Genomic DNA, 27,993 nt, shown 5'->3' with positions numbered 1-27,993 from the left:
AAACACTTCTAATTTCAAAATTAAAACAAACGAATGCAATTGCTGTGTATATCAAAACATTTATTTATTTTTTTCAAATTTAACACATTCCATCTCTTGAAAAATGTATGATTTTCTTGGAAAAACATTCAAATTTCACATCATTTAAAGTATCAGCACAGGACTGATTTTCCAGAATTTTCCAACACAAAACACAATCACTTTGTGTTTTACAGCAAACTGTGAACAAACATGACAGGATGGATTGAACAGTTTCAGTCAAAACTCGAGGTTGGATTTTCCGTAAATATTCCGGTGCATTATTTGGAGCACCGCACTGTTCGGGATGAGTCTTTTTTTTCTTTTCTTTTTTCAAAAATCCAACCAAACAACGCAAGTCAAGAAGTTGGGATGACCTTTGGTGCAGCGAAAAGCCATAAAAGCGGCTTTAGAGCTACGCGTCTGCTCTGTGAACCCGGATGTCGTCACAAGAGATGGAAACTTCCATCCATGGGCTAACAAACAATGGTAATCCAGGTACGCCACCCTGCTTGATACAGACGTCTGAGGTTCATTCAACAATGGCAGCGGCAAGGAAAAGATGTGCAACTGTCAAATATATGCACGTTAAGAAGAGCGATGGCAGGAAAAGCAGTAATGGAAGGACATGTGGTGGCAACATCCATTAAGTGAGGGAAGTGACCGCAAGTAAAAGTCTTCATTCCAAGGCCGGACACTTCTGGCTGTGAAGGAACCTAGAGTGTTAAATGAGAAAGGCAGGGAGAGCGGCATCGTGGCTATGGCTGATCAATGGCTCCTCGCACCAGTACACTGTTGGGAAATCAATGTGTTAATATACTAGAGGTCGTTCTGTGTTGGTGATCTGGCAGGCCGTAAAGTGGCATCCGAAATCCAAAAAACTACAACCCCCAAACAGCTCGATTTTCAACCAGGAGCACCCCAAGTGTCGGACCATGCCAAGGGTTTTGAATGCTTTTGCTCAACCAGTCTGCGCCTCATGTACTCAATTCTTGCATTAATGGTTTCAATGGTGTCACAAATCTGAGCAACTGATTCAAAGCAAATAAAAAAAAATGGGGTCATTTGACAACCCTTAAAGCTGCCGTCTGCTGGTACAAAAAAACATCCATCTGTAGTAACAAACTAAAATAAAGGAGGCTCAACTATTAACCAAAGACAAAAACAGGAAATGTGCTGAACACCTAAGCAGGTATATTAAAACTCAAGAAAAAGTACTTTTAAAAACTTGTACATAAAATGCCGTAAAAAAACGCATATTTTTTCATACCAGCAGGACAGAAAAGACATTGGGTTTTCATTCGCCGTTTTAAGTGGTTTCAAATGACCTGCTGGGGTTTCAATAAAGTTAACCTTAAATTATTAAATTAGAGGGACAAACTATAAACTACCCAACTCAAATTTCAGATGTTGGAGCTTTGCATAGGCACCTAAACGCATCAACAAGCAACTAATAAAACCAACTGCCTTATCATGCAACAATAACCTTACTTAAAAACTAAATTCAACTCATAGTTGAATGTGATGGATTGCCAATTTTAGGAAGTTGATTTTCATACGGTGCTAGCATGAAGCAAATCCAACAGCTGCCTTTAAGTTGGGAAAAAAAAGTAGATGCATAATCCAATTTGTTGATTGGCTAAAACATGCTTAACCCTTGGCATGGTCCTTTAACCTTGCTTTTGGAGATGGCAACCACACTGATGGGTTTGTGACGCTGCTCTATTCAAGTGGACCTGAAGAAAGAGAAAAAATTAAATTAGTATTTCAGTCGGTCCGCAAAAATCTCAGCACCCTGGATCAGCAAATGGACCTGCTGAAAAAAGTTTGAAGTTAGTGTTATATAGAATGTAACCCATCTAATTTGACCCACAGCTAGTATAAACATTCGGATACCAGCAGTCATAATGAAGTCTTATGCAAGCATGAGAAAGACCCATAGACATTACAGATGAGTCTCTGAATCTGACTGTAAACACATGAGGTGATGTGATTTAAAAAAACATGCTAGTTAAATAGCCTGTAGTATTTTACCTCGAGGTAATAGGACACCGTCCCTAAAAATTCAAGGTACATTTAAGTACGAAACTCTTAAAATTAAGGTACACAAAGATTCAATATGAATCTGTTCCGTCACTACAAGACCAGCTGTCTTGTAGCATTATAGCTATCACCGGCACTGTCGGTACTCTTTCAAATCCAAAAGGATTTAACTCCAGCACTAAAAAAAAATCAAGTGTCACCCCACAACACAAGAGACAATGAATACACATCGTTAGAGAACAAAAACCTTTACATCAGTTCAACTCAAAACAAAAAGGAATAAAACAAAGGAGGTTTAGAACGACTGTACAACATACAAAAAAAGACTTAAAACCACAGAAGCTCAAGTTTCACAAGAAGAAAGGAGGAATTTTAGTTTAGACATTTTTAGACCCCCCCCCCCCCCCCTCCATTTGTCCCAACACTGCTGATATTTCAAGCATGTTGAGAACCTTAACCGACAAGAATTAAAAATGTGCAAATTGTTTTAAAACATTGTGGATTGGGACTTACTTCGAATGATGGCTAATTTAAGGGAAAATACCACTAAATTTGTGAATTTGGTTCACACGTCGAGGGCAACTGTGAACATGAACAACTCTTTCCGACGTCTTAATACCAGAGAACCAAGAACTTAATCTGTGATGTCATCCAGATGCACAGCCAGGAGTTGATTTGCTAACAGTGATTAAAAGCCTGTAAATCTAAATATTAACCCTGTATATTATCTTTGCATGAGTCAAATCCAGCAAAATAGTTGAATATGTGGCTACATTTACATTGTCTATTGTGTTTTCTATGTGCTGTCAGGTCTGTAGGGAGCTGAACATTAGTATGACATCACAGTGATATGGGTGGGGCAAAAATTCTCGTGTTTCTGGTAATCAAGCAAACAATTCCAATGCCAAAATTCAGTGGCATCCCCCTAAATCTATTTGAGGTTGTATATTTTGTTATACAGGTATTTTAAACGTTTTTTTTTTTAAGTATATGTGATATGTTGCAAGTTGAAAACCCAGGACCTTAGAGAATATAAGTATAAATCAATAAAAAATGCAACACAAATAAGAAAGATTATTCACTGTAAAAGGCACCAGACAGATGGACATCACACACATCTTTGGGCTAAAGTTTAACCGGCTTCACATACCTGCATGTTCACGGTATATTGGCCATGTTTTTATTTTCCCTTAAACTTTTTGTCAAATGTCTTATAAACAGAAATGTGGTCCAGTCATTCATCATTTTGGCTCTAAATTAGAAACAAAACACTACTAAAATGATTTATGTCTGGACACATTAGCATATCCTTACATATAAAAGTGTTTAACATGACACAACATAAGTAGTGACTCAAAAAAAAGAAAAAAAAAAAAGAAAACAGGACGATTATAGAGAGAAAGTTCTGGTCTATTTATGTATCATGATCACTACATAGATAATGGTTGCCCCCTCTGCTTTCTATGTCACATTCCTGTGAATTATATACACGGGATTCACAACTGATCCTTTTTCTGATCAATTAGTAAACATTGGTAACAACATCTTAATATTTAAAAGAACTGTTTTGTTTAACAAACTTTAAATCCAGAATAGAGGAAAATCTTTTGTGTGGTGAAGAAACAAAATCGTGGAATTGTGGATCAAGTAAAGTAAATGAGCCTAAGTTGCTATATTTAGTCTAACAATGTCTCCGAGAGCCAGGCACAGAAATTAAGTATTTAGAAAAATTCAAGGACCTCATTGATGTTGTAGCACTCCCCCCCAAACACTGGCACGAACTCAGAGAAAATACAAATGCTTAAGGGATTGTACAAGTGTTTCATGGGAATTTCTCATGAAGAAATGTATCTTTATGTATGAGCGTGATATCAATGTGATTAAGGAAGTCCGTTTTATAATAAGGGAAATTAGATTTAGAGGGCAAAGTAATACAATTCATTACTTTCCTGCTGTACTGCCAACAATCTGTGTTACCAGCTTAGTGTGAAGGCAAACCATACAAAGTACTATTCCACGAACACCATGCAGCTCAGTGATCAGGCACCAATTATCAACCGACACTCACAGATTCAGAACCGAGGAAGCCTAATGTAGATCCTGACAAAGATTAACAAATCGATCCCGTCCTCTCCGACCAATATTAAATCTCCCAAACAGATTAATTGTAATTATAAAATATCTCAAAAAAATCTTCCACATTCCCTCAAAGCACACAGTTTATAAACATAAATCTGACTAACTCCCTAATCAATCAACCCAACTAAAATGTTCCTCCAAAAGGCATGGAAGGTTATTCCAAAATGGATTCCATTAACAGTTAAAATATCTAATAACATTTAGAGTGAGAACCAATTCCAAATGACCAAAACGGACCAAGTCAAAATTAAGATGATCGGAACAATCCGTCCCAGAAGCAGCACTACAACTGAAAAGCACCACAACATATACACAAGAGTCACGACATTTACAATTACTAAAACCACTGGGAACTTGAGAAAAAAACATGTTCATTTTACACCCAATGCCAATATGCTCCCAGTGTCAAACACTAAATACTGCCTGTATACAAGTGCTCCACTAGATGGTGCCATTCACCCAAAAACTGTTCGGAAAAACTACATGAAAGTGGGTTTGAGTCGAGAAAAAATGAAGCGCCATTAGTGATGAAACACTGCCATCTACAGAGGGGGATGAACGCTGCTATGTGAGGCCAGTCCGCCACAACGATCCTGCACCGAACCAAACAGCAAGCCGCAAATAACAAAAAAAAAAAACATTTATCAAGTTGTCATGAGAGTTAAAGTGTGTTTTTGTTTTATTAATGATTCTAATTGAGGAGGGGAGCAACCATTATCCCATGATAAGTTCTACTTAATGTCCACGTAAGATGCAAAAACCATTCTTCACGAACTACATCAAAGTAGGATGAACTGTCCAGTGTCCCTCCAGTGCCATTTTACAACAATGGACAATTGGTAGACAAAGTCAAACAGAGGCATGCTCGAAGTCTTTCTGTTCACCGTTCCAAGTTGATTGGAGATGAGTGATGCTTGCAGACACGTCGATTGTGCGTGACCCCCCCAAAGGGCTGGAGAAATATTCCTATGCAACGTTGGAGCTGTGCACAAGAGAGGCTCCCACGTTTGGAGACGGTGATTTCTTGTTAGAGGATTCCCTGGCTGTACTGCGCTCCTCATCCGTCAATCAACGACACATCAATGTGGGACAAATCAATCATGTGCCTGTGTAGTAATTGGGATAATACCGTTTGAGCCATTGTCTCAGGGGCAAAGATACTCATGAACATTTATGTCACACAATCTGCACAGCAGCTAAATTGCATGACCACCGAAACTGGCAAAAAATGTAAAGGCTACCAATAACTGTATGTAATCATTTTGGTATCTGTATAAAGATGCTGAGAAGAGGGAAACTGATTACCTATGGAAGCTCATTTGAAAACTTTCTGCATGCTGGGGAGTGGAAAATGTGGCGACTGCTTTCCTCTGCTGGGGCATCATTTTGAACATCTGCAATAAACAGAAATAGTAAAACACAAATCGACCTCTCACGGCAGACATTTTGACTCGTCATAGTAGGATATGCACAGGTATTACTGATAACATGATGGCTCTGTTCCAGAGTGCGAGACTGAACGCAGCAATCATTTAATCATTACATTATTTACAACTGTGCTTTTTCTACGTTGACGAGTAAAACTGCCTTCTGTGAAAACGGTCTATGGAGTTAAACTAGATTCTCCCCTGATCCACAAGAGGGAGAAGGGGTGGTGTAGGGACATTTTCTCTACCTACCTAACCACTACGACAGAGGGCGCTATGGGATCACACGACGGAAATTAAATTACTGCCCCTCGAGTGGGTGCAAGACAATAACATATCTATGACGCTACTCTTCATACAATATAGATGCTTTACAAGCATAGCAAGTGATAAGTAACGTACCTTAATACATTAGAAACGCACACGCAAATATCAAACTCCGGTACCTACCTCTATGGGGCCGATGGACCGGAGGAGATTCTGCAGTTGAACGTCAGTCGTGGATGATGAAAGGCCCTCTATGGACACAGTACAGCGTTCGCTCTCTGCTGGTCCTCTTTGGCTCTGTCTGGTGGCCATTGGACGAGCTCCACCCATCTGACCACCCCCTCTACCTCGGCCCCGTCCCCGGCCCGACACGACAACCTACACCAACGCAAGGTGTGAGAAAAATTGCCCAAATGTGGTAAAAATATTCGGGGGGGAATGGGTTAAGAGAAAGACGGCAGGGCTGAAACACAGGCTGAACCTCTCGCTGCTTACGCAGGCGTGTTGATGTTTTAATCTCGCATGCAACCATGTGCAGAGGAGCTATATTTCTCAGCACAAAGGCACGTTTAAAAACGCTATGTGTTTTCCTCTCGCCCCTCTCAAACACGGCAAGCGTTCACATGATTGACTTATCATATTTCTACATAGAACATCAACGTCAGAACATGATGCATGTGGCTTGGCATATCTTCATTTGAGCTCGAGAGTGAGAGGTATGCTTCTTCAGCTGCGGAGGAGGAGGAGGAGGGAGAGACCCCGAAAAGAGAAGAGAGGAGGTAGAGTGTGTGTGTGTGTGTGTGTGTGTGTGTGTGTGTGTGTGTGTTGGGGCGGGGGAGCCAGAGCCATGAGAGAGAGGAGAGGAGCCATGCAAGCGTTATGGTGACTGCCTTACGCTGTCAGTGAGTATGGTAACTGTGACAGCAGCCTGGTGGTGACAGGCGTGCAGAGAGGCCAGGGGACCTTGTGTAGCCCCCCGTGTTACACTGCTTTCAGCTTGTCAATACTCCTCCACCTGGCATACTGTCCTGTCTTATTACCACTATTGCTCGATTGGTGTGTCTACCGAATGCCAGGCTAGCGCCAGCGGCATGGAGCAGCTTTACAGGAGACATTTCATCCTCTTTTATTTTAGAACTGCCATTAACGGACAGTCTGCACTATTTATAAACTGTGTGTGTGTGTGTATATATGTCCAAAGCAAAGCAATGAAGGCAGCATGTGTTCGTTTACAACATACCCTGTTTTGCTGTGGGGTACCCAAGACCCCTTGGGCAGCCGGTGGGGTCCCGCCTGGTCCCTGTTGCTGCTGCCCCGTCATGGTTACTTTTCTCTGCACGGCCGGGTTGAGTGGGGGTGCCGACCAGGTTCCTTGTTGCTGCACTGGCCCGCCGGCTGACACTGGCCCCTTTCCACTCTAGAAGGGATGATGGAAGAAATACTAACTTAGCACATCAGACAAAATTCCAGCCTTTATCTTCATCTATCTGCAGGCATCCTATTCACATTGATTGACCAATATGTCTTTTTCAGGTTCGGCATCAGGCTAAACATTTGCAGTAAAAATAAACAAACTCCAGTGAATTGTATTAACTACATATCCGAATGACGGCTGACCCATATGAATGGGTCCAACACAAGTTGAATGTGCATCGGTGGTGCTGGGGTTGGGCTGATGAACGATGCCAACGTCCATCAGCGATGGATGACCGTCATCGATTTCTGGGCTCCGCATTGTGATTTTATTTTTTGCTGCAATGGCAAAACATTACCAGTGGAAACACTGGGTGTTTTTGCAACTTCAGCGTAAAGGATTGTGATGTTTATTGGAACTTTAGCAATATCTGCGGAGCAACTTTGACCATCAGAGCCACGGTTTCCTTCAGTGTTGTTGATAGCCTATTACTCCTGAAAGGTTTTATCAGTCAATCAGATAAAAGAAAAACCATTACCATAATCATAAAAATGCTGAATATTGCAGACGATAACCGGTCGATACTTAATTCACATTAGGCATTTAACGTGTTAATGGACTGCAGAGAGAAGTGGAAAGCCATAGTACAAAGCAAAAGGGGAAAAAGTGCCAGCATCAGTGCAGGATCCCTATCAGACATGCTGTGGGGAATAAAGATCAACCCAACAAGGTGATGGTCTCATTATCAAATAAAGTCACAGCTCAACTCTGTTGACATGCGGGGAAGAATTGAAGGTCGTCTCTTCCCCGACTCTGCGGAGAGATGTGACAGATCAATACAAGGGAAGAAAAGAGACGATATCTCTGACCTGTCCCCAGTTGAGAGTAAATGGATTAATCCCTCCTATAGAAATCACAGCTCCTGATTGCACCCATCAAATGCTAAGCTGCATTACACTGGAACGACAGCAGCTCGATGTGTACCCCATCCCCCTTACACCCCTCTCCTCCCAAGCTTTTGTGTCTTGCGCTGCTTTGTATTATCCCTGATGAAAATATAATTTGCCTCTTATCTGTGTGCCTAAGCCATACAAATCCAAATCCTCAAAAGTGGCAACTTTCTTACACAGGTATTATGTTGCCCCTCCGTTCAACCAAAAAAGATTAATTACAAGGGTCTTGGATTGGCATTCTTTTGTTGCCTCGCACCTGAGAGATGGGTTGATGAAAAAAAAAAAAACAACAACTGAGGGATGACGGAGAGGAAGAGAGAGAGAAAGAAAAAAAAAGAGAAGGGAGGAGATAACATTGTCAAGTGCCCATTGATGGCAGAAGAACAATGTGGAAGAGGGAGCATCGAGACAATCTTCTTTTCACTACAGCTATAGGCCTTAGCTTCTTTCTGTTTCCGTCTCTCTTTCTCCACCACACATCCCACTCTCCTTTTTTCTCCAAGATGCGGCACATCAGATAGCTCTGCGCAGGTTTCCATTAATGCACTGACACCCAGTTATCTTCATCTGCAGCCAGCCTGCAATATTGGCTCTATGGCTTGATCCTCTGGGATGGGAGTCGGAAAGCGGCTTATTTCAAATACTATCACATCCCACCAACTCATGTCTCATCAGTGACAAGTATGCATGTTTTACATGCCTGCCTTTGTGGTTTTTCAATAAAGATTAATGTGTAATTAAGGCCGAAGCAGTAACTTATCAAGTGAGTATAAAATAGTTGGCAGTGGTAATTCTGTACTTGTTGGTGTTACTGTCATTTTTGTTATACCCTCTCCAAGGCGTCTATCTTTAAAAGAATACTCTTTTGACCTTAAAGGAGGATATCAACCTTTAAGAGCAGTGATGAGGCGTCCCCAACTCGACAGATAAATGTCATACTGCTCTCTTTAATGCCTTCAGCCTTTCTGTGTTCTAAAGGTAAAATGTGCGTAAAGGCATTGTGTCTTAAATATCAGTTCCCAAAGCTTAAGAGAGGAAACCCTCTAACAGATCAATTTTACCAAAATGACACAGACATCACCTTGTCAAACCCATAGGTTAGATATCTTTTAGATTACAAAATAGACAGTGTGAGGGCAACCAGTGGCATTTGATTTAAAAACTGTTGTTTCCCTTGATCTTTTGAAGAGGATCAAATAAATGCTGGACCAAAACACACAAAAAAGTGTCGGATAAAGATCAAGAATGCTCACCGCTGCTGAAAGTTTGACGACTCTGACTTTTTGTGGCACCTGCTGCCCTTCGAAAACAGGAGTGTTGGCCCGCTGCATCACAGTTCTTTTAGCCCCAAGTTTAGGTCCTTGAGTCAGAGTCTGAGCCTGTGCCTGTCCAGGGCCCAGAGACGGAGTTACAGGTATGTTCTTTTGGGGGACCTGATTGGACTGGATCTGAGCACCAGGCCTGTTTACATTCTGCATAGGACCGTCCCTTCGCTGTTGTTGCAGCTGCTGCTGAGTTTGTTGAGGTGGTTTCCATTGCTGGTCTGCATTAACACCGAGGTTCTGTTGCTGCTGGGTCGTACCTTTTACCATCTGCAGGCGTGCCTTAACATTGGGACGTGGCAAAGGGAGCTGAGGACTGCCGTTGGGAGGGATGGGGGCGGCTTGATTAGGATTCTTTAATGATTGATTTAATGATTGTGGCGTCCTCTGAGGTAACTGTCTCTGCTGTTGTGGCTGTAATTGCTGCTGTTGTTTTTGTTCCTGTTGTTGCTGCTGTGGTTGTGGTGGTAGTGGTTGTTGTTGTTGTTGTTGTACAGGGCAAGGCATTTGCTGATTTTGTAGAGAAGGTTGACTATGTGAAGGAGCTGGGCCTTGGTTCAGAGTCTGGGAATTGAGCCTGTCCAGCAGCTCCTTCTTTCTGACGCCAGCCTGCATCTGCCGTCGCATCTCCTTTTTCTTGAGGATCTCCTCTCTCAGACGCTTCTGCTCCTCAATCTTCAGACGGTACTGCCGTGTCTCCTCATCCTCATCAGGGTCCTGCGGCACAAAACATAAACCGACAATATGAGAACCCCCACTTACTGGAAGAGGAGCCGTGACCAGTGTCCTATTTGAAACATATTACTTTGCCCGACACTCAGATGTAATCGAAGGCAAAACCCAAGAGAAAAATGCAATAGTATTGATCTGGTCTTGCCAATGGAATTAGACTGCTGTCATTAACAACCTTATGATTGGGCTTTTAATAAATGGGGGTCCTTCTCAGCACACTAATACAATTTCTGGATGACTGAGGATTTAGTAGGGAACAAATTATTATTTACAGTACCATTTCAGAAGGATATTACCAGAAATAGATCATACATTTATCTGAAATAATCTGTCAATTGTGCCATTATGACCTTCCTTTTTTTTGTTGTTAAAAAGCTGACCTGTGGTGGCTTGCTTGACAGCGTGCTTGGGATTTCCTTGCGAACCACTGTCCTGCCTGCTCCCCCAGGCTGCGATTCGATCCTGGCAGCAACTTGGCCTCTACCTCTACCACCGTCAGGCACCAGCTGAGTGTTCTGCCCAGGATGCATCCCCTGTGTTGCCTTGGCAACAGGCCTAACGTTGGCGGCGGGGCGGGCAATGTTCATGTTGCCAGGTGCTACAGGGAGCTCCCGGAGGTTGCTGTTGCGCGGCTGCATTTGCTTGGATATCGGTGTGTTCTGACAAAAAAAGGCACAATATTAACATTTCATGTCGTATTTACAATCAATTTTATCTTAATATATGCATTTTTGTTTTATCCATTTATTATTTGTTATCGTTTGTTTGCTGAAGAGAGGTGCTGACAGAATACAGTAATTAGAATGACCCAATTTAACTGCCTTTCATCAGCTTGAGCAGAAAATAGATGAGCTGATATGTTAATCTCTCACCATCCTCTGCCTGTTGGACATGTTGCGCTGTTGGGGGTTCTGGGGGCGGGGAGTCATCTGCCTGGGGCTACCATGTGCCTGCTGTTGATGGAAGAGATTCTGGCCATGGTGCATCATGGGGCGAGGCTCATTGACGTTTAGATGTTGCTGCTGATGATGGGGTAAATCCTGTCTATGATGTTGCTGCTGCTGGTGCATGGGCTGATGGGATGGCATGGGGTTGTGATGCGGAAGCTGGGAGACAGGAGGGCCGTGCAATAAGCCCTAAAATATCAAAGAAAGACAAAATACAACATGAGTAAACCAGCAAAAATCATATCCATATAAAGCTCAATTTTGTCTTTTTAATTTTTCAATATAACATCACTACTCATGACTACTAATTTCAACATTAAATCTGGCGATTCCTGAATAAGCTCCCACTGATATTCTCAAGTATCTCCCTAATAGTACAACAACAGTGTTTCAATCACTAGAGGGAGCTCTTGTCTATGCCTCTTGACAAAATACAGAGGTGTCAAAAAGACAAGTCTTTTTCCTCAACGCTTCAGTAGCAGTGAATATGATAACTTGTCTAGTTTATTCATGTGTACAGTACACTTGTCTAGTCATTGCGCTTGCCACAGCAATTTTAATAATCTTTAGCAAAGCGGACAAAAAAATGTATACATTCATGGCAGACAAACCATGTGAATTGTTTTGCCAGGCTCCTGTACAAGAACTGTCACAGGTACGCGTGGATGCTACATAAAATATGATGATACTCAGATAAAATTACCATATTTAGCAAGTAAATTCAAGAAACAATCGGGGAAGAACTCCAGAGACAGGACAAAATTGTTCTGCACAACATGCAGACATCTGTTGATTTATAAATCACTTACTCTTAGTCGTACCTGCATTCCAAACTGGACTTGCGGAGGGGGGAAAGGGTTTTCCTGCTGTCCAAACGGCTGACGAGGGCCCATGAAAGGTCTCGGCTGGATGGGGGGGCCGCCTTGTTGATTCAAGCCGACCATCCCCTGATGAGCTTGGTGGGGAGGGAGGTTTGGTCTTGGGGGTTCTCTCGGAAAGATTCCTAGCGGACCCTGGCCCTGCTGGTTGAAGGTGGGTCCTGGTGGGCCGAAGCCCATGTGGCCCTGGCCAGGCAGCTGCTGCTGCTGCTGGTGGAGGTTGTGGCCGCTGTTCATCAGAGGACCGGGGCCCTGGTGATCAAACATGTGCTGCCCTGGAAACCGTGTTGACTCTGTGCACTCTGTGCCCACACAAGGAAAAACCAAACAACAACACAACAGAGATGTCAGGTTTTTTTTGCCTTGTGAGCCAATTTCAGCACATCAGTAACTCCAGGTGCATAGTGTTATGGCAAGGTAAACGAAAACAGACAACTCTATCAAGGTTAAAGGCTAAACAACAACATTTTTTCTTTAAATTCTGCATTGTGAATGAAATATAGATGTTTAATGCAGTTTCCAAGGCTCAATCAGATGTATATATATACACATGCATTTAACATGAGCGCTGCTGATATGGCCGCACCAGGAAGCTAGCAGCATACCCTGTAGGTATACAGCCAGAGGTGATGTCAAATAGGATTAAATATGCCAAGAGAGCTTTGTAACCCCCCGTCCAATATGGGTGTGGGACTCACCTCCCATAAAGAGAGGCTCTCTGTCTTGGGGGCCTTGGGGTGGCTGGTTCCTAAAAGGCTCCATGTGATGAGGGGGCCGCTGGGGCTGACCAAAATTACCAGTCATGTGCTGCTGGAAGTCCCCCGGTCCCTGGAAAAACACAAAACTCATGAATTATAGGCTATACTGGGAACTCAATAATCACAAACAAATTAAACTAATGAAAAATGGGAATTTGTTGCAGAGAATTGCATCGGGCAGGGAATGCTTGTAATTGAAAGGCTGGGGTCATTAAAAAGACGCAGAATCTTGTAAACATCAATATGCACGCCAATATTAAAGAAACCCTTCGGCCTGAATTTGTGAGCAAACCAGCATTAATGCTATTTGGGGCTTTGTTCATAAACCTAAAAGCCTATCACTAACAAGGGGTATTTCAGGAACGGATAAGTGCCCTCACCTTTGTTTCAATGCTTTGTTCAACAGCTTTCTACTCATTGCATGCACATTATTCCTATCTATCCTCCAAGTAAAACTAGATAACAACTCTTTAATCCCTCCTTGGAATTCGAATCCCCCTCATAACTGTCTCCTTTATTCTTTTAAACATCCATCTCTGTTGAAAAATTAACCTGCTATTCAACACGTGGCACTTCCACAAATGGGCGGCTTGCCTCCTCCAAGCCTATTGTAAATTATTTAAGATGCTATCAAGGCTTAATCCATCTTTATTCCACTGCTGCATGGCGGTATTTAGAGATGAGATGCGTTAGAAAGCTAGAAGGCTTGAGTCCCACAAACTTGCTTAACAGAAAGTTAATCAAAGGGGCTTACAAAGACAGGGGATCACAATGAGGGAGCGCAATCATACTGTTCTAAAAGGTCAGACAGGCAGGTTTGCACAATGAGGACTCTAGTGTCTATATAATACCCCTCAAATAACACTGCTCATCCTCCCGCTTTTAATCCTTAATAAACAGGCGGTGCTGCTCAATATGTAACTGATGCTAGGATAGTTCTAAGCAGTGAGGGGATAACCAGGACAGATATAATGGAGAGGGGCCAAATGTCAAGGTATTTAATAAAGACTGGAAATTTGAGTTTAAAGAGGTGTTTTGTTTCTGGGTTTCTTAGTTAATATCAATACAGGCTGTGGGCATTGAAGCATGTTCTTTGTTTCCAGGATATGGTCTTGTTCCCAGAAGAGTTAAAGAGCTGTGCCGCTGCAACTGCTACCACGTACCATAAAGAAAAAAAATAATTATCAACGTGAGCAAAAGGAATTAAACTATTTCAAAATTATGTTATATATTATATACACGGTTACTACTATAAATTACAGCCCTTATTTCCCAAATTTGGTGATATCTTCATTCCTTAGTTGAGATGAATGTCACCATCTACACAGATTAAATATTCAAATACCTTTAATTGGCACCAAGATTAATATTTCAAAACTAGTCTCCACCAGCAAAAAATGTAATGCGGTAACACTAGAGGCTATGACCCCACATTCACCGGGCCTTTTAACAATTAAATTTGATGGGATGATAATGTATGATAATCATGAGTAATCAGGTGCCCACTGGTAAATGGAATGTTGCCGGCTGGTATGTCACCTGCATTTCAAATTGTGTCCTTGGCAACAGCAGCCTAAACGCGATTGACAGCTGGGGAATCCAACACTATGCTATTCATCAGCCCAGTTGTCTGCATACCCTTCCAACCTCACCTTCTACTGTCTGATAAGAGGCACAGCTCCCTGCTACTGTGCTATCAATATCTGGCACAATCGCAGACCTCAGGGAACAGGAATTGCACGATACTGACATTGAAGGTTGGAAAAGAGGTAAATAAAAATACAGTTTTTTTTTTTTTTGGGACAAAGATGTGAACGCCTCGCTCATTTGGCAACATGCTTGCAAATCCACACGAATGCAATTGGATGCAGCTATTTTCCAATGGCTAATTTGCATAAATCCATATAAAATGCAATTTCCAGGAAGATGTCAGTCAGTACCAGCACCACCTGATGCCTAGCATCATTAACTAGAAGGACGGAGTAACTTAAGGCACTTTGGCTGACTTACTATCGAGCCATTTCCCTCAATACAGTAATTACTTTAAAGGCATTTCCGTCATCCCTTGGATTGGTTCTTTGTGAGTGAAATAAAGGACCTTTTCTAACAGCAAATCACTGACTTGACATCCTTTTCTCTGACGTGAAATTCAGCCTTCGGAATATATGGTGCAAAAAGGCAAGAGGCTCAACCCAGCCCCATCAAACCACCAGCATGTTTCATTAATTCAAATACCGTTCAAAAAAGGTCTCCGTGCCTTTGGGACACAAACTTGTGGAAAGTGAATTTTAACTGGCAGTATATCCCGGATTCACAATTCCATTATGTGCCAAGCTGGCTAGTCTGAGCCCCAGCCCATCCATGAAGAGTTGCTAACTAAGTCCCGCCACTGCAGCCTCGACCTCCAAAAGTCTACCGCCTAAAGCCCCTATCACGCATTTCCAGTTGTGCAGCCAGACTCATATCAGTGTTTACAGATTTGCTTCAACAGTATTTGGCCAGGGCAAGCGGTCTAATTGCCGTAATGATATTGCCCTCACAAAAAGGGACGCTAACCGTGTGTAGAGGGAGAGAAAGTGAGGCGAAAGGGGAGGGAGAGGAGCAGCTGCTACTCACAGGGAACCTCTGAGGACCCACAGCAGGTCTGGGCTGGCTCTGAGCAGGAGGCATCAAGGGCACTGCAATGAGAGAGTGAGAGCAAGAGAAAGGGGGTGAATGGAGGAGGGGGAGAAAAATGAAAATGAGGGGCAGTAGGCAGAGAGAGGGTGGTGATAGCAGAAAGGGAGGAGCCCATTAGACATCTTCATGCTAAAAGCTGATACACAGACACACATGTTAAAATCAGAATTGCGCCTCACATCTTTACACCACTGAGCATGGACCAGGGAGCTCAAGGAAATATCAAATACATGAGAATAATTTGCCAAACTCATGAAATATGAATGAATAACACATTTGCCATTTGACATCATTTGGCAAAATATAATTCAAAGATAGCTGCAAAGATGAATTGATTAGTTGTTGACTATTAAATTAACGTCCACCTATTTTGATAATGTGTCATTTGGTTGAAGTAATTTAAAGAAAATGTTTAATTCTCTGATTCCAGTTTCTTAAATGTGAATAATTCCTTTTTTCTTCCCTTCTTAATGACAGTAAACTGAATATTTTGTGGAAAAACAACATGAGGAGGGTGTTATCTTGACTGATCGATATTTTTCATATTTCATAGACTAAAAAATCTTAACGATTAAATCGAGAAAATAATTATTAGCTGAACCCTAATTTAATTAACTGGATTCTCATGAAGGCACACTGCTTAAAAAAAATAATGGTTACTGCAATTGTATGTCAACATCTACAACTGGAAAACATTCAATTGGAAACCATTACTTGAACTAATATATATACACAGACATAGATACAAACACATATTCACAAACTCACACACATTTAATCATAACCACAGGCAATCCCTGATTTTCCAGAACATGTCTTCCTCTCAGGAGAAAAACCAAAACCCCATGCACACTTGCACACAGTGACACGTACGCACACACAAGCACTAACATGCTTTACTAACAAAATTTCAATCTTGGCCTGGACAGACAGGCCAGATAAACCCATCTCAGGGAATGAAATGGTGATGCCGCCAGGAGAAAAATGGAGGATAAACCCATTACTGGCTGAGAGAGCTATTCACTTGTCATTCAACCAAACAACAAAATGACATTCTAATCCAGACACCTTTCAGGACAGTGTAAGGATAACTGCCAGCCATAGTATACACCTCAACTGAGCATCTTGCTGATTAACTCCAGCTGCACAATTTTAGGATAATATGAAAGTTTTCATTCTCAGAATTTAAGATTAGGAATCTTAGAGAAATCATTTTTTTAAATAAAAATAGTAATTGCATTTTTATTTATCTTCATGATGTAAATGTATGTTAACTCTACCAGCAGAGATATAATTATACATGGAATAAGTATCACATCACTTCTATGCTGTGCTAGCAAGTGACTGTATACTGAATGTATACACATGCTGCTTTAGTTTTTTTGTTGAACAAAAAGGGGTCCTGGTTTTTTTGTTGTCAGACATATTTCTTTTAATTATGGTAGATAATATTTCTTCAAGGAGTGCAGTAAGGAAAGTGTGGGCTCAATACTAGCTTGACAAATTTGCAGAAGTTGATAACAAAGGGGCGAGGCTAAGCAGAGGGTCATTTGCCTGTTGCTAAATCCTATTTTCAACTGGTTCCTTCCCAACTGGTTTGATGCAACATATTTCCTTGCTTATGCACCGGTCTCATAAAAAAGCACTTGAGTGATAGTGGATTAACATACCTTGTACAGAGGATGATGTGGGCCCTCTGAAATGGGGGTTAATGTGGATGTTTTTGGGCTGTGGAGGCTGCTGCTGGTGATGCTGGGGGAAGTTGGGCGGCGGGGAGCTCATCATCCGTGGTGGGGGTTCCATCTGGGGCCGCAACGGTGGGGAGCGGTGAGCCATGTGCGGGGGGATGAGGGGCTGAAGGGGCTGCTGGGCCAGCGGGCGCCCATGGTTTTGGAAGGGAGGAGGTCCTCTTGGACGTGAAGGGTGGTGCTGCTGGGAGTGCAGTTGCTGCTGATGAGGTTGATGGGGAAGAGGCATTCGCGAGGATGGCTGCTAATTGGAAAGAGTTGTGGAAACGGAGAGGAGGGAAAACCAAAACAACCTGTCAAAACACATTTAATTCTGGGAAGATTCTGATATCATTCCTTGCAGCCATGTGATGACACACCAACAAGTCAATTCACAAGCATTGAAGATGGTATCGTAAAAGAATTTAATGCAAGTCTACCCTGAATATTAAAAGTACATGTTATTTAGAATTTCTATAAATGACTGAAGGTGGTATGACTACACAGTTCATGTGAGCTACAGCCGCTAAGAAGTAGAAAAAGACCGCTGTCTGCTAGCATCACAATACCAGGGATGCACCATGTTATAAATGAGCAATAATTATATCGTCAAGTTTCAAAAGGGTGCTTGATAATTGGCCATTGTCTATCCGTTCAAGCTACCAAACAAACAAACAAATAAACATGCCAGTGACCAAATTAGTCAAGTGGTTAAATATACAGTATGTTGTAAAAACTACAAGCTCATTAACAGCAGTCAGCAGAATGTTTGTGGTGTTGGCTTGTCATCCATCTGTCATTAAATATTCATTTCCAGTGTTGATGTTTTGTATTTAATTTTACAACCATTATCATTGAAAAAACAAAAACAAATGCATAATGGAGAGCTGGAGTGAAATGCCATGCGGCCTTGAGAACAATTGCTTTTTACATTGATATATTGGGGATTTATTATTCATGTACAATAGTTTTATTGTTGTGCATGTTTGTACAGTGTAGCCTTGGTAAAATCATAATTTCATTCAGTAAAATACTAGACCTTGGCCAATTCCAAAATCTGATAAAAACTTCCACTCTGTTACTAAAGATCACCACTAGTTGTTTATATTTAGGTAACATGTTCAAAGTTTCTTTTATTTCCTAGACCTTTAAAAAGGTCTTGTATGAACTGATGAGCCATGTAAATCAAAGGATTAAATGATTGGAGTGATATCAAATAATAAAAGCCCACAAGAAACTAAATCCTGGGCAAAGAACACATTTCATTTTGTATAACACTGTCTAAATGGACTAGTGCCAAATGATTTGCTATAATCCATATATCAACATAGATAGGGGGGAGCAGAGCGTTTTGACTTTTGTCATGCACAAATGACCACAGCTTTTGAGGTCTTGGATAGTGAAGAGAGCAGCAGCGAGGAAACCACACACAAGGCAGACGGCGTTGTTGTAACTGTGACAAATCCAAGAAGGCAATAAAATCAAGCCATTTCAAATTATCTTATCCAGTGAAGATCTTATGTTCTCTTTAGCTACTTCTCAAGAGGAGTGTGTAGCCAAAAAGATTATCCCTTTAAAGTTATTCAAGTGGATGACTTTACCTGCATTCCCATGTTTCCCATGAGGGGGAGCCTCTGGTCAATCATTCTTCCTCTGTTTCCTCCTCGAAAATCTACCATTCCAAAAGGTGGGAAGCACCCTCTTCCTCTGCCTCCTCGCATTCCTCCTCGCATCCCTCGACCTCCTCCATATCGGTTTTGTCTCTTTTGTCGTTCTTGTTCCTCAAACTCCATCAGATCTTGCTTAGCCTTCTCTGACAGTTCTAATGATGGGGAAAAGGAAAACAAGAGTATTTGTACATTAACTGTGTCAAATTAACATATATATATGTAACATACAGGCTCATATCCATAGTAATGTAAACCTATTTTAGTGTGGCACACAGCAGGAATCATTTGTACCTAGTGTTTCAGGAATGTTTCTCCTGTTACTGCCTGCATCAGCCAACCGCACAACTGCACCATCCTTTCTCTCAGACTTGAAGCGTATGCGACCAGACTCTTCATCTTCCTCATCCTCCTCGTCTGATTCCTCCTTTGTTTCTTCTTCAGGCACAGCTTCATTATCAACCTGGGCAGAGGTTAAAAACAAAAGTCAATCAGCAGTGTTTAACTTAATCATGGTTTGCAATGCATCACAAAATCTCCTCTCATGTGGAATCTATTAGCCAATGAATCCATTAGTTGATTGAAAGTTTTAATTATCAATATAAAGTTCCAGCTTCTAAAATGTGACTACTGGCTGGGTTTTATAGTCTTCTGTGACATTAAACTAAATATCTCTGGGTTTTGGATTGTGTGTCAGAAATAACTAGACATTTATTGTTGACATCTTGAGGTTTAAGATTGTGACAGACTATTTTGAATTTTACATTTCAGCTGATTAACAGACAAGGAAGTCAAGGAACATCAGTTTATTCAATGATAAAAATAATCTTCATAGTAGATATCCAGATGCATATAGCTACAGACCTCTATGTTCACAAACTAAGCTATGATGAAGAGTAATAAAATGTATTAATTGGTAAACTACCTGCACCCCCTCTGCCGGGTTTCAACATGAGATTTGTGGAATTAAAATGCTATCAATCTATAGCAACACAAAGTGATGGCTGTTGTATTACGGGTGTCAGCATACCTCCTCTGTGTCAAAGACCCGAGAGCCTTCGGCTGCGTCTTCCTCCTCCTCTTCCTGCTGCTCTTCTCCCCCTCTCTCCCCCTGCTCCTCAGGGACCGCCCCCTGTTGGATTCCGTGTACACCCAGACGCCCATCATCATATGAGGTTTGGTATTCATCATCCTTTAAAGATCACATGGATAATACGTATTGATTACTGAAAGTGGCAACAAACACTTCAGATCAGTAATGACCAACTGTGTTTCAGCAATACAGGAAAAAAATATCTCTGTGTGCGTGAAATGAAAACATCTATTTATTCTACACAATGTACGGCAAATAAATCCATTTTAATATTGTGTATTTATACACACAATAAAAAATATGATTCCTTTTGAGCATCTGTAATTTATATGTTTACATTTTTTTCACAATAAAAAATGATAAAAATCATACAGCGCATGAAGCCAAAGGTTTTGGGGAGACACCATGTAACCCCCCTTCCAACCCAAATTACCATAACAGTGGGAGCAAGGCTTCATTACTATTCCTGACAGCATTTGAAATTCAATGAGATGTAAATGTTTGACATGATATACAGAAATGCAGGCACGGATAAAAGCACTCCTCCCCAGTTCAATGATTGTGAAAATATCATTGACTGACTTCTCGCAAATCGCTCTCTTATTGGCCACGCTGTAAGTTCATGACTCCGTGCCGAAAACATCCCACAGACAAACATTCAAGGAGATGACAAATCAGTTTTTACTACTCTAGAAGAAAAACATCAGTTTGGGTCATGATGCAACCGTTTCATATAATCCTAGGAACACACAGTCAACCATTACAGAAAATTACCTGATACTGATGGGATAGGAGGTTGCTAGTCATTCAAACATTCTATCTGCATAACACCCTCTAACAAAAAGTCGTTGCTAAATAAGGTCAGGCTGTAGGTCACACCATAGTGTTTGGTGTTGCGCTCCATTAACCTGCCAAACAGCAGCACATATTAATGCAGAAAAAAAAAAAAAAACACTTTCAGCAAACCAGATGGATGGACAGCATGCCCCAAGGGAACACAACAGCTTAATCCTTTAAACTGTCCACATAGTACTCAATGAATACCATGGCGAGCTAAATGTCAAGGCCAGGCAGTTTAGTGACCTTGTAAACAGGTATTGCACATATTACAAATACACAGACACCTGCAGACATTTCCCAAAATCCAAAATAGCCATCCACTTGTGCCATACACCCTCGGTAAGAAGGTCAACATCTTATCTTTGTTTGGAGAAAGGAGGGAGGCCAATATATCTCATGTCAGGTGCCAAACACCATCACACCTTGGTAAATGGACCGTAACAGACATTTGCACATGGATCTGGTCTTATCTTTGATCCTCTTAGTTCAGGCTAAGAGGGAAGGGAAACGAATAAAAGGGAAACTCGCATCAATCATTAGAAAACTGTATGGGGTGTCCTCGGCAAGGTCAATAATCTTTTCACCTGCATGAGACTTTATCAGATCCAGTCTAAAGCCCGAGATAAAAGCCCCCCACATTAACCTCCGCCGATTGGCAGCACATCTCCCCAACACAAAGCAGCTTCTTACTCCCCCAAAGATACAGGGCCCAAGGTCACAATGGCATGGGGATTTGGAGGCGACAGCAGAGCATTACCTCATGCCAAACAAGCTGTCAACACAAACTTTGTCAGCAAGCTGGAGAAATTAACTGGCAGGTAGTGATAATGAATCTAATCCTCTTCTGCCCAAAAACGCCAACCAACATCTCCTTCTCCTGAATAGATTTTCAGTCTGGACTGTCCTCTTTCCAAGACAAGAAAACTGATATCATCTCTTGGGTACAATAGAATTGGACAGAAAGGGGAGGGCAGGATATGTGTGTGTGTGTGTGTGTGTCTGGGTGCGCATCCGCAGGCTTTCACATTTGCTTTTATGTGAGTAAGCAAATGTGAGAACTCACTTGAAATTCGCCATCTATGGGCTCATTGATTTGGATGTCCAGCACTTCATCCTGGTAGCCATCGTCACCCTCAGCTCCAGTGTAATCCATTTGGTCTTCATGCATCTCTGTGTTGTTGTCTTGGCTGTATTCCTGTGTGTACTCTCCCCCCTCTCGCTGGTACCCCTCCTCCTCCTCTACATCCCCTTCTTCAACCAGGTTCACAACATCATCTGTGTAGTCTGCTTCCTGCAAGTTGTCCTGCTGGTTATATGATGCACCCAAACTGTATGTGGCATTGAGGTTCACTTCCTGACCGCTGAAAAACAAACACATATTGAGACTTTGCAGAAAACAGAAGTGAAGCATGATGGTAAAAAAAACAAAAAACATTTAAACACTTGAACACATGACACTCATGTCATTAGCTTACCTCATATGTATATCTTCGTCATCGCTTTGTAGGAGGTCATCATTCAGCTCTTCATCTGACATTTCTGAGGGATTCTGAAACAAAAATTAAGGAAGATTATTGTGTGCTTTAAAATAGAATTCTAGTCTTCCTCACTTGTGTGTGTTTGTGTGTGAGGCGTGGGGGCAGGGGACCACCTCCATCCCCAAAGGATGCTCTATTCCCATGTGGTGAAGGCAATCTGGGCAGGTCAACACAGTTCTTTTTTGTCCACAGTACTTCCTCCTGGTTTACATCAACAGTTCCCCTGTGGAGGAGCCACCTGCTACAAGTCAACTGTTCACTTCCATTTTCTAAATGTTCTACCAACACCAAATGTTCTGGATATAATTTTCGATTTCCTGCGTGTAAGCAAAGTAACCATAATGACATCCAAGTGATTTTTGTTGGTACCATGTATATAATCAAAGTAAACAAAACAGTGAGAGTTTGTACCATCTTACCTTTTTAACTGATAGCCAATCCTCTCCCAACAATTCCTCTTCCAGATCACTTTTAAGGAGAAACAAGATCCAATAACAGGTTAGTCGAGTCAGATAATAGTGCAGTGTTATAAATAATTTTATTCACCAATAGGGCTCTCAATGTTGTACGAAATTCGAGCAGCACTGCCGTGGCTGCCTCAAGCGCACTGAATATACCGGATGACGGGTGTCACACAAGGTCATTTTCATGAACTGAAATTAAAATGTCAAGTTGTGTCAAGTTGAACCAAGACTAATTCAACAAACATGATTACGGCAGAGAATGGCATGTCGCTTGTATCTACTTAGGACACGATGTCATAGGCATAAAACCAAAACAAGAAAATAGTTCCAAGTACCCTTGTGTTTTTTAAAAACAAACATTCAACCGTCAAAACTGGCCAATTTTGAGAGCCCTATTCTGCAATAATAAAGTGCTTGCACTGACATGCCTGTCTGTTCCTCCAAACTGGGGGCCTGCCAAGCATAATCTACTGTAGGGAATAGATACCCTAGACAGACACCAAACTATCCTTTTAAGCCTGAAGCGAACTGGCTTAATTGAGCAACTTTTGCAACAGCCATGTTTTTGTGCCCTTACAAAGTAAATTGTGTACAAGTCGTTTTATGGAAACAGATAAAGAAAAGGAATCAGCGTTCCTTGATGTTATGAGAAAATGAAGCTACTTCTTAAGTTAAATACACTTTCTTTTCTATTGAATAATCTGGAAAATTAACCTGAAAACAGGAAAAATGGTTTTGTAGACACGTGTTTTCAAAGTATTGTGCAGATAGGAGTATCCTGAATTCAAGCCATCCAGATTGTAAATGCTTTAGCAGGTTGTGAATGACATACACTCAGGATTGGAAAATAACTGTTTTTGTCCACCTCCCACTGTGGCTGGTGGATTCTTAACTGTCTACCAGACATTCAATAGATTCCCATTGTTTTTTGGCTGGTGAGTGAAGCAAATATGAACAGTTTCTTGCATATTTTGCACCAGCCACCAGCATTTGGCAACAGCAACCAGCAGTTGGCTGGCTATGGGTGGCTTATTTCCAACCCTGCATACACTACAGCACTCTTCGTGTAGAGAAATCAAAACATGAGATCATTTACCTCTCTAGATCGTCATCTTCCCCTCTCCTCCTGCGTGACCGCTCAGCACCAGGTTTGTCATATTGGTCAAAGTCATAATCTACAAAAGAAAAGTTGTTTGTTTACAGAACATTGGAATTTGCTAATAATAAACATCATAGTTTGACAATATCAGGCTGTCCTACTGGCCTGCACAATTTGAAATGTACAGAGGTTATTAGCACGACTGTTGTTGTAGAAAATTAAATTGATTCAGATTGGCACTCCCCTCATACCAAGCTGAATCAACAACTTGTGCCACAACTATACAATTACAATATTACAACACCTTCAGCATGGTATCAGTAGTGACAAGGAAAGACATATTTCTAACGGCTTGAATGGCTAAATCCAAATAGAGGGGTAATATATTCATTATATACACACATGAAGGTAAAGTTTTGCTAGTGTCACAGTTGTACAGGTTTAAGTGTTTAAAATGTTGCACAACCAGTCAAATATTTAGCTGTTTCTAGTAATCAACTTTAGGGATGGGACGAATGTATTGCATATTGTTGTGGAAATTAATATGTTCAGTAAAGATCAACAAACAGGATCAAGAATTTTCAACTGCAGACAAAAATAATGTTCACCCCTGCCTTCTCATGCAAAAAGCTCAGAGTCAGCAGGAAGACCCTGAGTCTAGCAGGGATCTCCCTTTTAAGGAGGAGGAATCATGCTGTAGATAAAGGTCACAAGGGCAAGCTCAGCTGGATGACGTGCAGGATGTACAGAAGACAGATGTCATAATGTTCTCTGAAATTATCTCACGTCACCTGGCACTCATGCTCATATCACCTTACTACACACAAACAGGCAATCATTTTAGTCATAGGATAACAGCTAAAAAGAGGAGATGCGGATCAACATCTGGTCCTGACAAAGATTCTGATTATAAATTACAAACATCCAAAATTCCCATAACAGTATCAAGATAAACAACACACGGGATCCTGGTGAATTTTGATTATTGGGATCATTGTAAATATATAAGACAAAATATATAAGTGAAAAATCTTTCTAGCGAGCTATCATGGTTGACAGGTTGAACAATATAGAGCCTAATTTAAAAAAACAGGATACAAAAGTATATTTTTTTAAATGTATTCATCGTTTATTTATGCAGGGAGACCTTACCATATATGATTCATATGTTTTTCACTAAACATTGTTTTATCTGTGACAAAAAAAATGTATCTTAACTATGTTTCTTCTTTCATTGCAACTTTCATTTTAAGAGTTTAAAGCATATTTTGATGATTATCAGGATAATATCGTGAATCACAATTTTTTTGGCCAGGATTACTGGCTTTAGGATGATATTGTGGATTTGCAATGATCCAAAATCGTTAGGAAAATACCATTTTGTTGCGGGAACAAATGTGATGCTAACTTTTGGCAAACAAATATCCCTCAGCTTTGCAGCCAAATCCCCACAAAACAAAATTTAGAAAAATAGTTATATGGACACATTTGCTTGAAACTCTACACCAGTATTTTTGATTATTTATTGTGATGAGCTACTGTGTTCCAAGGCCTGGGGTGTGTATTTCACCACCCCAAGTCACATGTATAGACTCTGCCTATAACTGACATACCAAGTATCTCCTCAGTCACTGCAGCCTATTGCTAATATAATATACTTTTTTTAAAAAGGGGGGGGGGTAAACTGCGTCATATACAGGTGCCCCCGTTCACGCATGCAGTCGTGAGTTCAGTCCCAACCCTGGCGACGAGGACGGGAAAAACATGAATCTATATGACAATCAGTGATGCTAATGTAGAGCTTTTAACCAAACAAAACATCACCAAGCATTGATCAGAGAACCGTGTCTTCCCTAAACGACTACCTTGTGTTGAATAGCTTCGATTAGCAACGCTGCGGCGGCTAATGTTAGCTTGAATTTGAGCCCAAACACTTGGCTTTGTGGAGTAATTATGCACTTTAATAGCTGAATGTTAGCCAAGTTTATAAACAGGAGGCTCGAAGTACTGTCGATCAGTCATTCAAGTATGAGACGATTTTTAACCAGATATAATTACTACCATTAGGTACAAGCTTGCTAGCCAACTTAGCGTGATTGCTTAACGTTACTATACTAGCCAACGCAGCTGATAATAACTTTAAGACGTTATACGGACAGAGAAATAAATACCTTACGGTGGCGCGGTATTTGACCCTCAATTATTTGGCTTAGCTTCTGGACAATGTAATTAAGTAAGTAACTTACATTCATAAATGTCACTCGTTACGCTAGGCTATATATTGGTATTAACACAACGCTAGCAGTAGCTCATTAAGCTAGCGCTTCCGTTCGCTTCAACTTCACGTTGGTGATGAATACGTTACAACCACGCGTGTCAAATATTTATTAAATGTTAAGCCAATTCATTTGACTAAAGCAGAGATCCAGTGTGTGGCCTACCGCCAAATGCAGGAGTGTTTTCAAACCATGTTGACATTAGCTAACGTTAGCCACGTTAGCTACACAGCTAAGCTAGCATTGGCAACAAAAAGCCGTTTGGCATTACTCACCCCGAGTGTTGGCTGACATGGTGCACGGCGTGTCCGCTTAAAGTATTGCTAAAAAACTGAGAGTGCATTTATTCTTTAATATTTCACCATTTTGACGGTACAAAACTTAGAAATTGTCAGGCGAAGAGGTTCTATGCGGCAGCGACTTCCATTCACGACCACAGTGCAAACATGGCCGCGCTGTGTTTGCTGCGGTGATGCATTGTGGGTGGGAAACGTCACTCAGCTCCCCCCGATCGGTTTGATGCACAAAATCGAACTGCTTGACATGTCAGGTGAACAACACACTGGCTTTCATCAGTCTGACATGTAACTCCGTTACAAGTGTGTGTTGTGGAAAATGCGTTTGTTCTACACTTGGATAGGTTATACAATTCATTCATTAAAAAATGCTTTCATAAAGACATAATTAATAGCTAATTGTTATAATAAAAGCACTTTTCTTTGCCATCTGGGGCAAGTTTGATACATATATTTGCATGCATCAGACAAAACATTATTTAAGCCCCGATATCATATGCAGCACTGAGCACCAATAAACTAGAAACATCAAACAATGTGAGCTAACCCCATGTAGCAAATCACATCAAAGTGAGCAACACAATTTTAACCTAAGTAAGTATTCAAGTTTACTATTATACCAAATTAATAACTAAAAGGAAGATAAATCACATTACTTATACAATGTAACTTACAGTTTAAGATACTATCTAACAAAACTTTACACAGTTTACCAATTGTATACCATTATATAAACATCAGTTAGTTGCAATCGCTTTATGACCTTGTGCTTCCAGTTGTTTGCACTGAAGATGCTGCAGTTTTGTGTGGGAATTGTTTCGGGTATTTTAGATGGATACTGCAACAAATCTTGGTCAATTTGGCAATTCAAGTTTTATTCAAGTCACCCCTTTGATTTTTCTTGCCTGTATAGGTCAAAGCCTTTTTATCTCTGACAAACTTTTTTTTCCTCTTTCGTGCTTAAGTCGGGGAGTCAGAGTGGATGTCTGAGTCTACAGCTAGACTACAGCAGAATTCTAACCCCCAAATTCCTCCTGGGCTGACAAACGTCAACAAAGACCCCGAGAGACACCAAAGAGAGGTGAGCAGTGAACTGAAGCCTCATTGTATTGGCTCATTATGGGGTCCCGCAGTGAGGAAGAAGCTATTTTGTAGCACCACAAGGTCAATATCTGAAAGCCAGGGCGATGGAGGGGATCAGCCATGAGATTTTTAATTTGAGAAAGCGTAAAGGGGTTTTCCTCGTGAAAGACAGTGTGAATTCTAATGAACTGTGGGGATTGTACAGAAAATATGTTGAGGCAGCAAATGTTTTCCTTTTTTTAATGTGGAAATGCAATTTATCCCCAGTATTGCAAGCTCCCAACATGCTTTCCAAACTTTCTAAAAGCCTGATGTTTCAGCATCCCAAACTCA

General features: G+C 41.1%; 1 protein-coding gene across 3 annotated transcripts; it reads right to left on the bottom strand.

Moving 5' to 3' along the window:
- Positions 1-39: 39 nt before the first annotated feature.
- On the bottom strand, positions 40-26,728 carry rbm33a (RNA binding motif protein 33a). Of its 3 annotated transcripts, none has more exons than XM_084033920.1 (19): positions 26,557-26,728; positions 24,003-24,081; positions 22,862-22,910; positions 22,380-22,453; positions 21,968-22,265; positions 20,002-20,163; positions 19,266-19,434; positions 18,906-19,126; positions 17,248-17,569; positions 15,515-15,576; positions 12,839-12,968; positions 12,072-12,442; positions 11,188-11,451; positions 10,696-10,974; positions 9,515-10,300; positions 7,135-7,311; positions 6,078-6,272; positions 5,506-5,594; positions 40-5,306 (listed from the first exon to the last, which is right to left on the bottom strand). In XM_084033920.1, the coding sequence occupies exons 1-19, from the start codon at positions 26,573-26,575 to the stop codon at positions 5,258-5,260; spliced, it is 3,795 nt and encodes a 1,264-aa protein (XP_083890046.1). In that variant the 5' UTR covers positions 26,576-26,728; the 3' UTR covers positions 40-5,257. The 3 variants fall into 3 exon arrangements, with proteins under 3 accessions (XP_083890046.1, XP_083890048.1, XP_083890047.1); XM_084033922.1 differs by having other exon boundaries at positions 12,084-12,442; XM_084033921.1 differs by having other exon boundaries at positions 17,248-17,566; positions 26,557-26,727.
- Between the last annotated feature and the right edge of the window lie 1,265 nt (positions 26,729-27,993).

The sequence above is a fragment of the Eutrigla gurnardus genome, assembly GCF_963514095.1.
Source record: "Eutrigla gurnardus genome assembly, chromosome: 18".
In the NCBI taxonomy this organism is placed as follows: domain Eukaryota; kingdom Metazoa; phylum Chordata; class Actinopteri; order Perciformes; family Triglidae; genus Eutrigla; species Eutrigla gurnardus.
Note: the sequence above shows the minus strand (reverse complement) of the source record. Positions and strands in the feature narration are given on the sequence as shown.

Coding starts and splice junctions, on each gene's coding strand:
- rbm33a (XM_084033920.1), bottom strand. Junction 7,312..9,514: donor TCGTCAAACTTTCAGCAGCG/GTGAGCATTCTT, acceptor CATCCCTTCTAG/AGTGGAAAGGGGCCAGTGTC. Junction 5,307..5,505: donor TTTCAAATGAGCTTCCATAG/GTAATCAGTTTC, acceptor ATTACTACACAG/GCACATGATTGATTTGTCCC.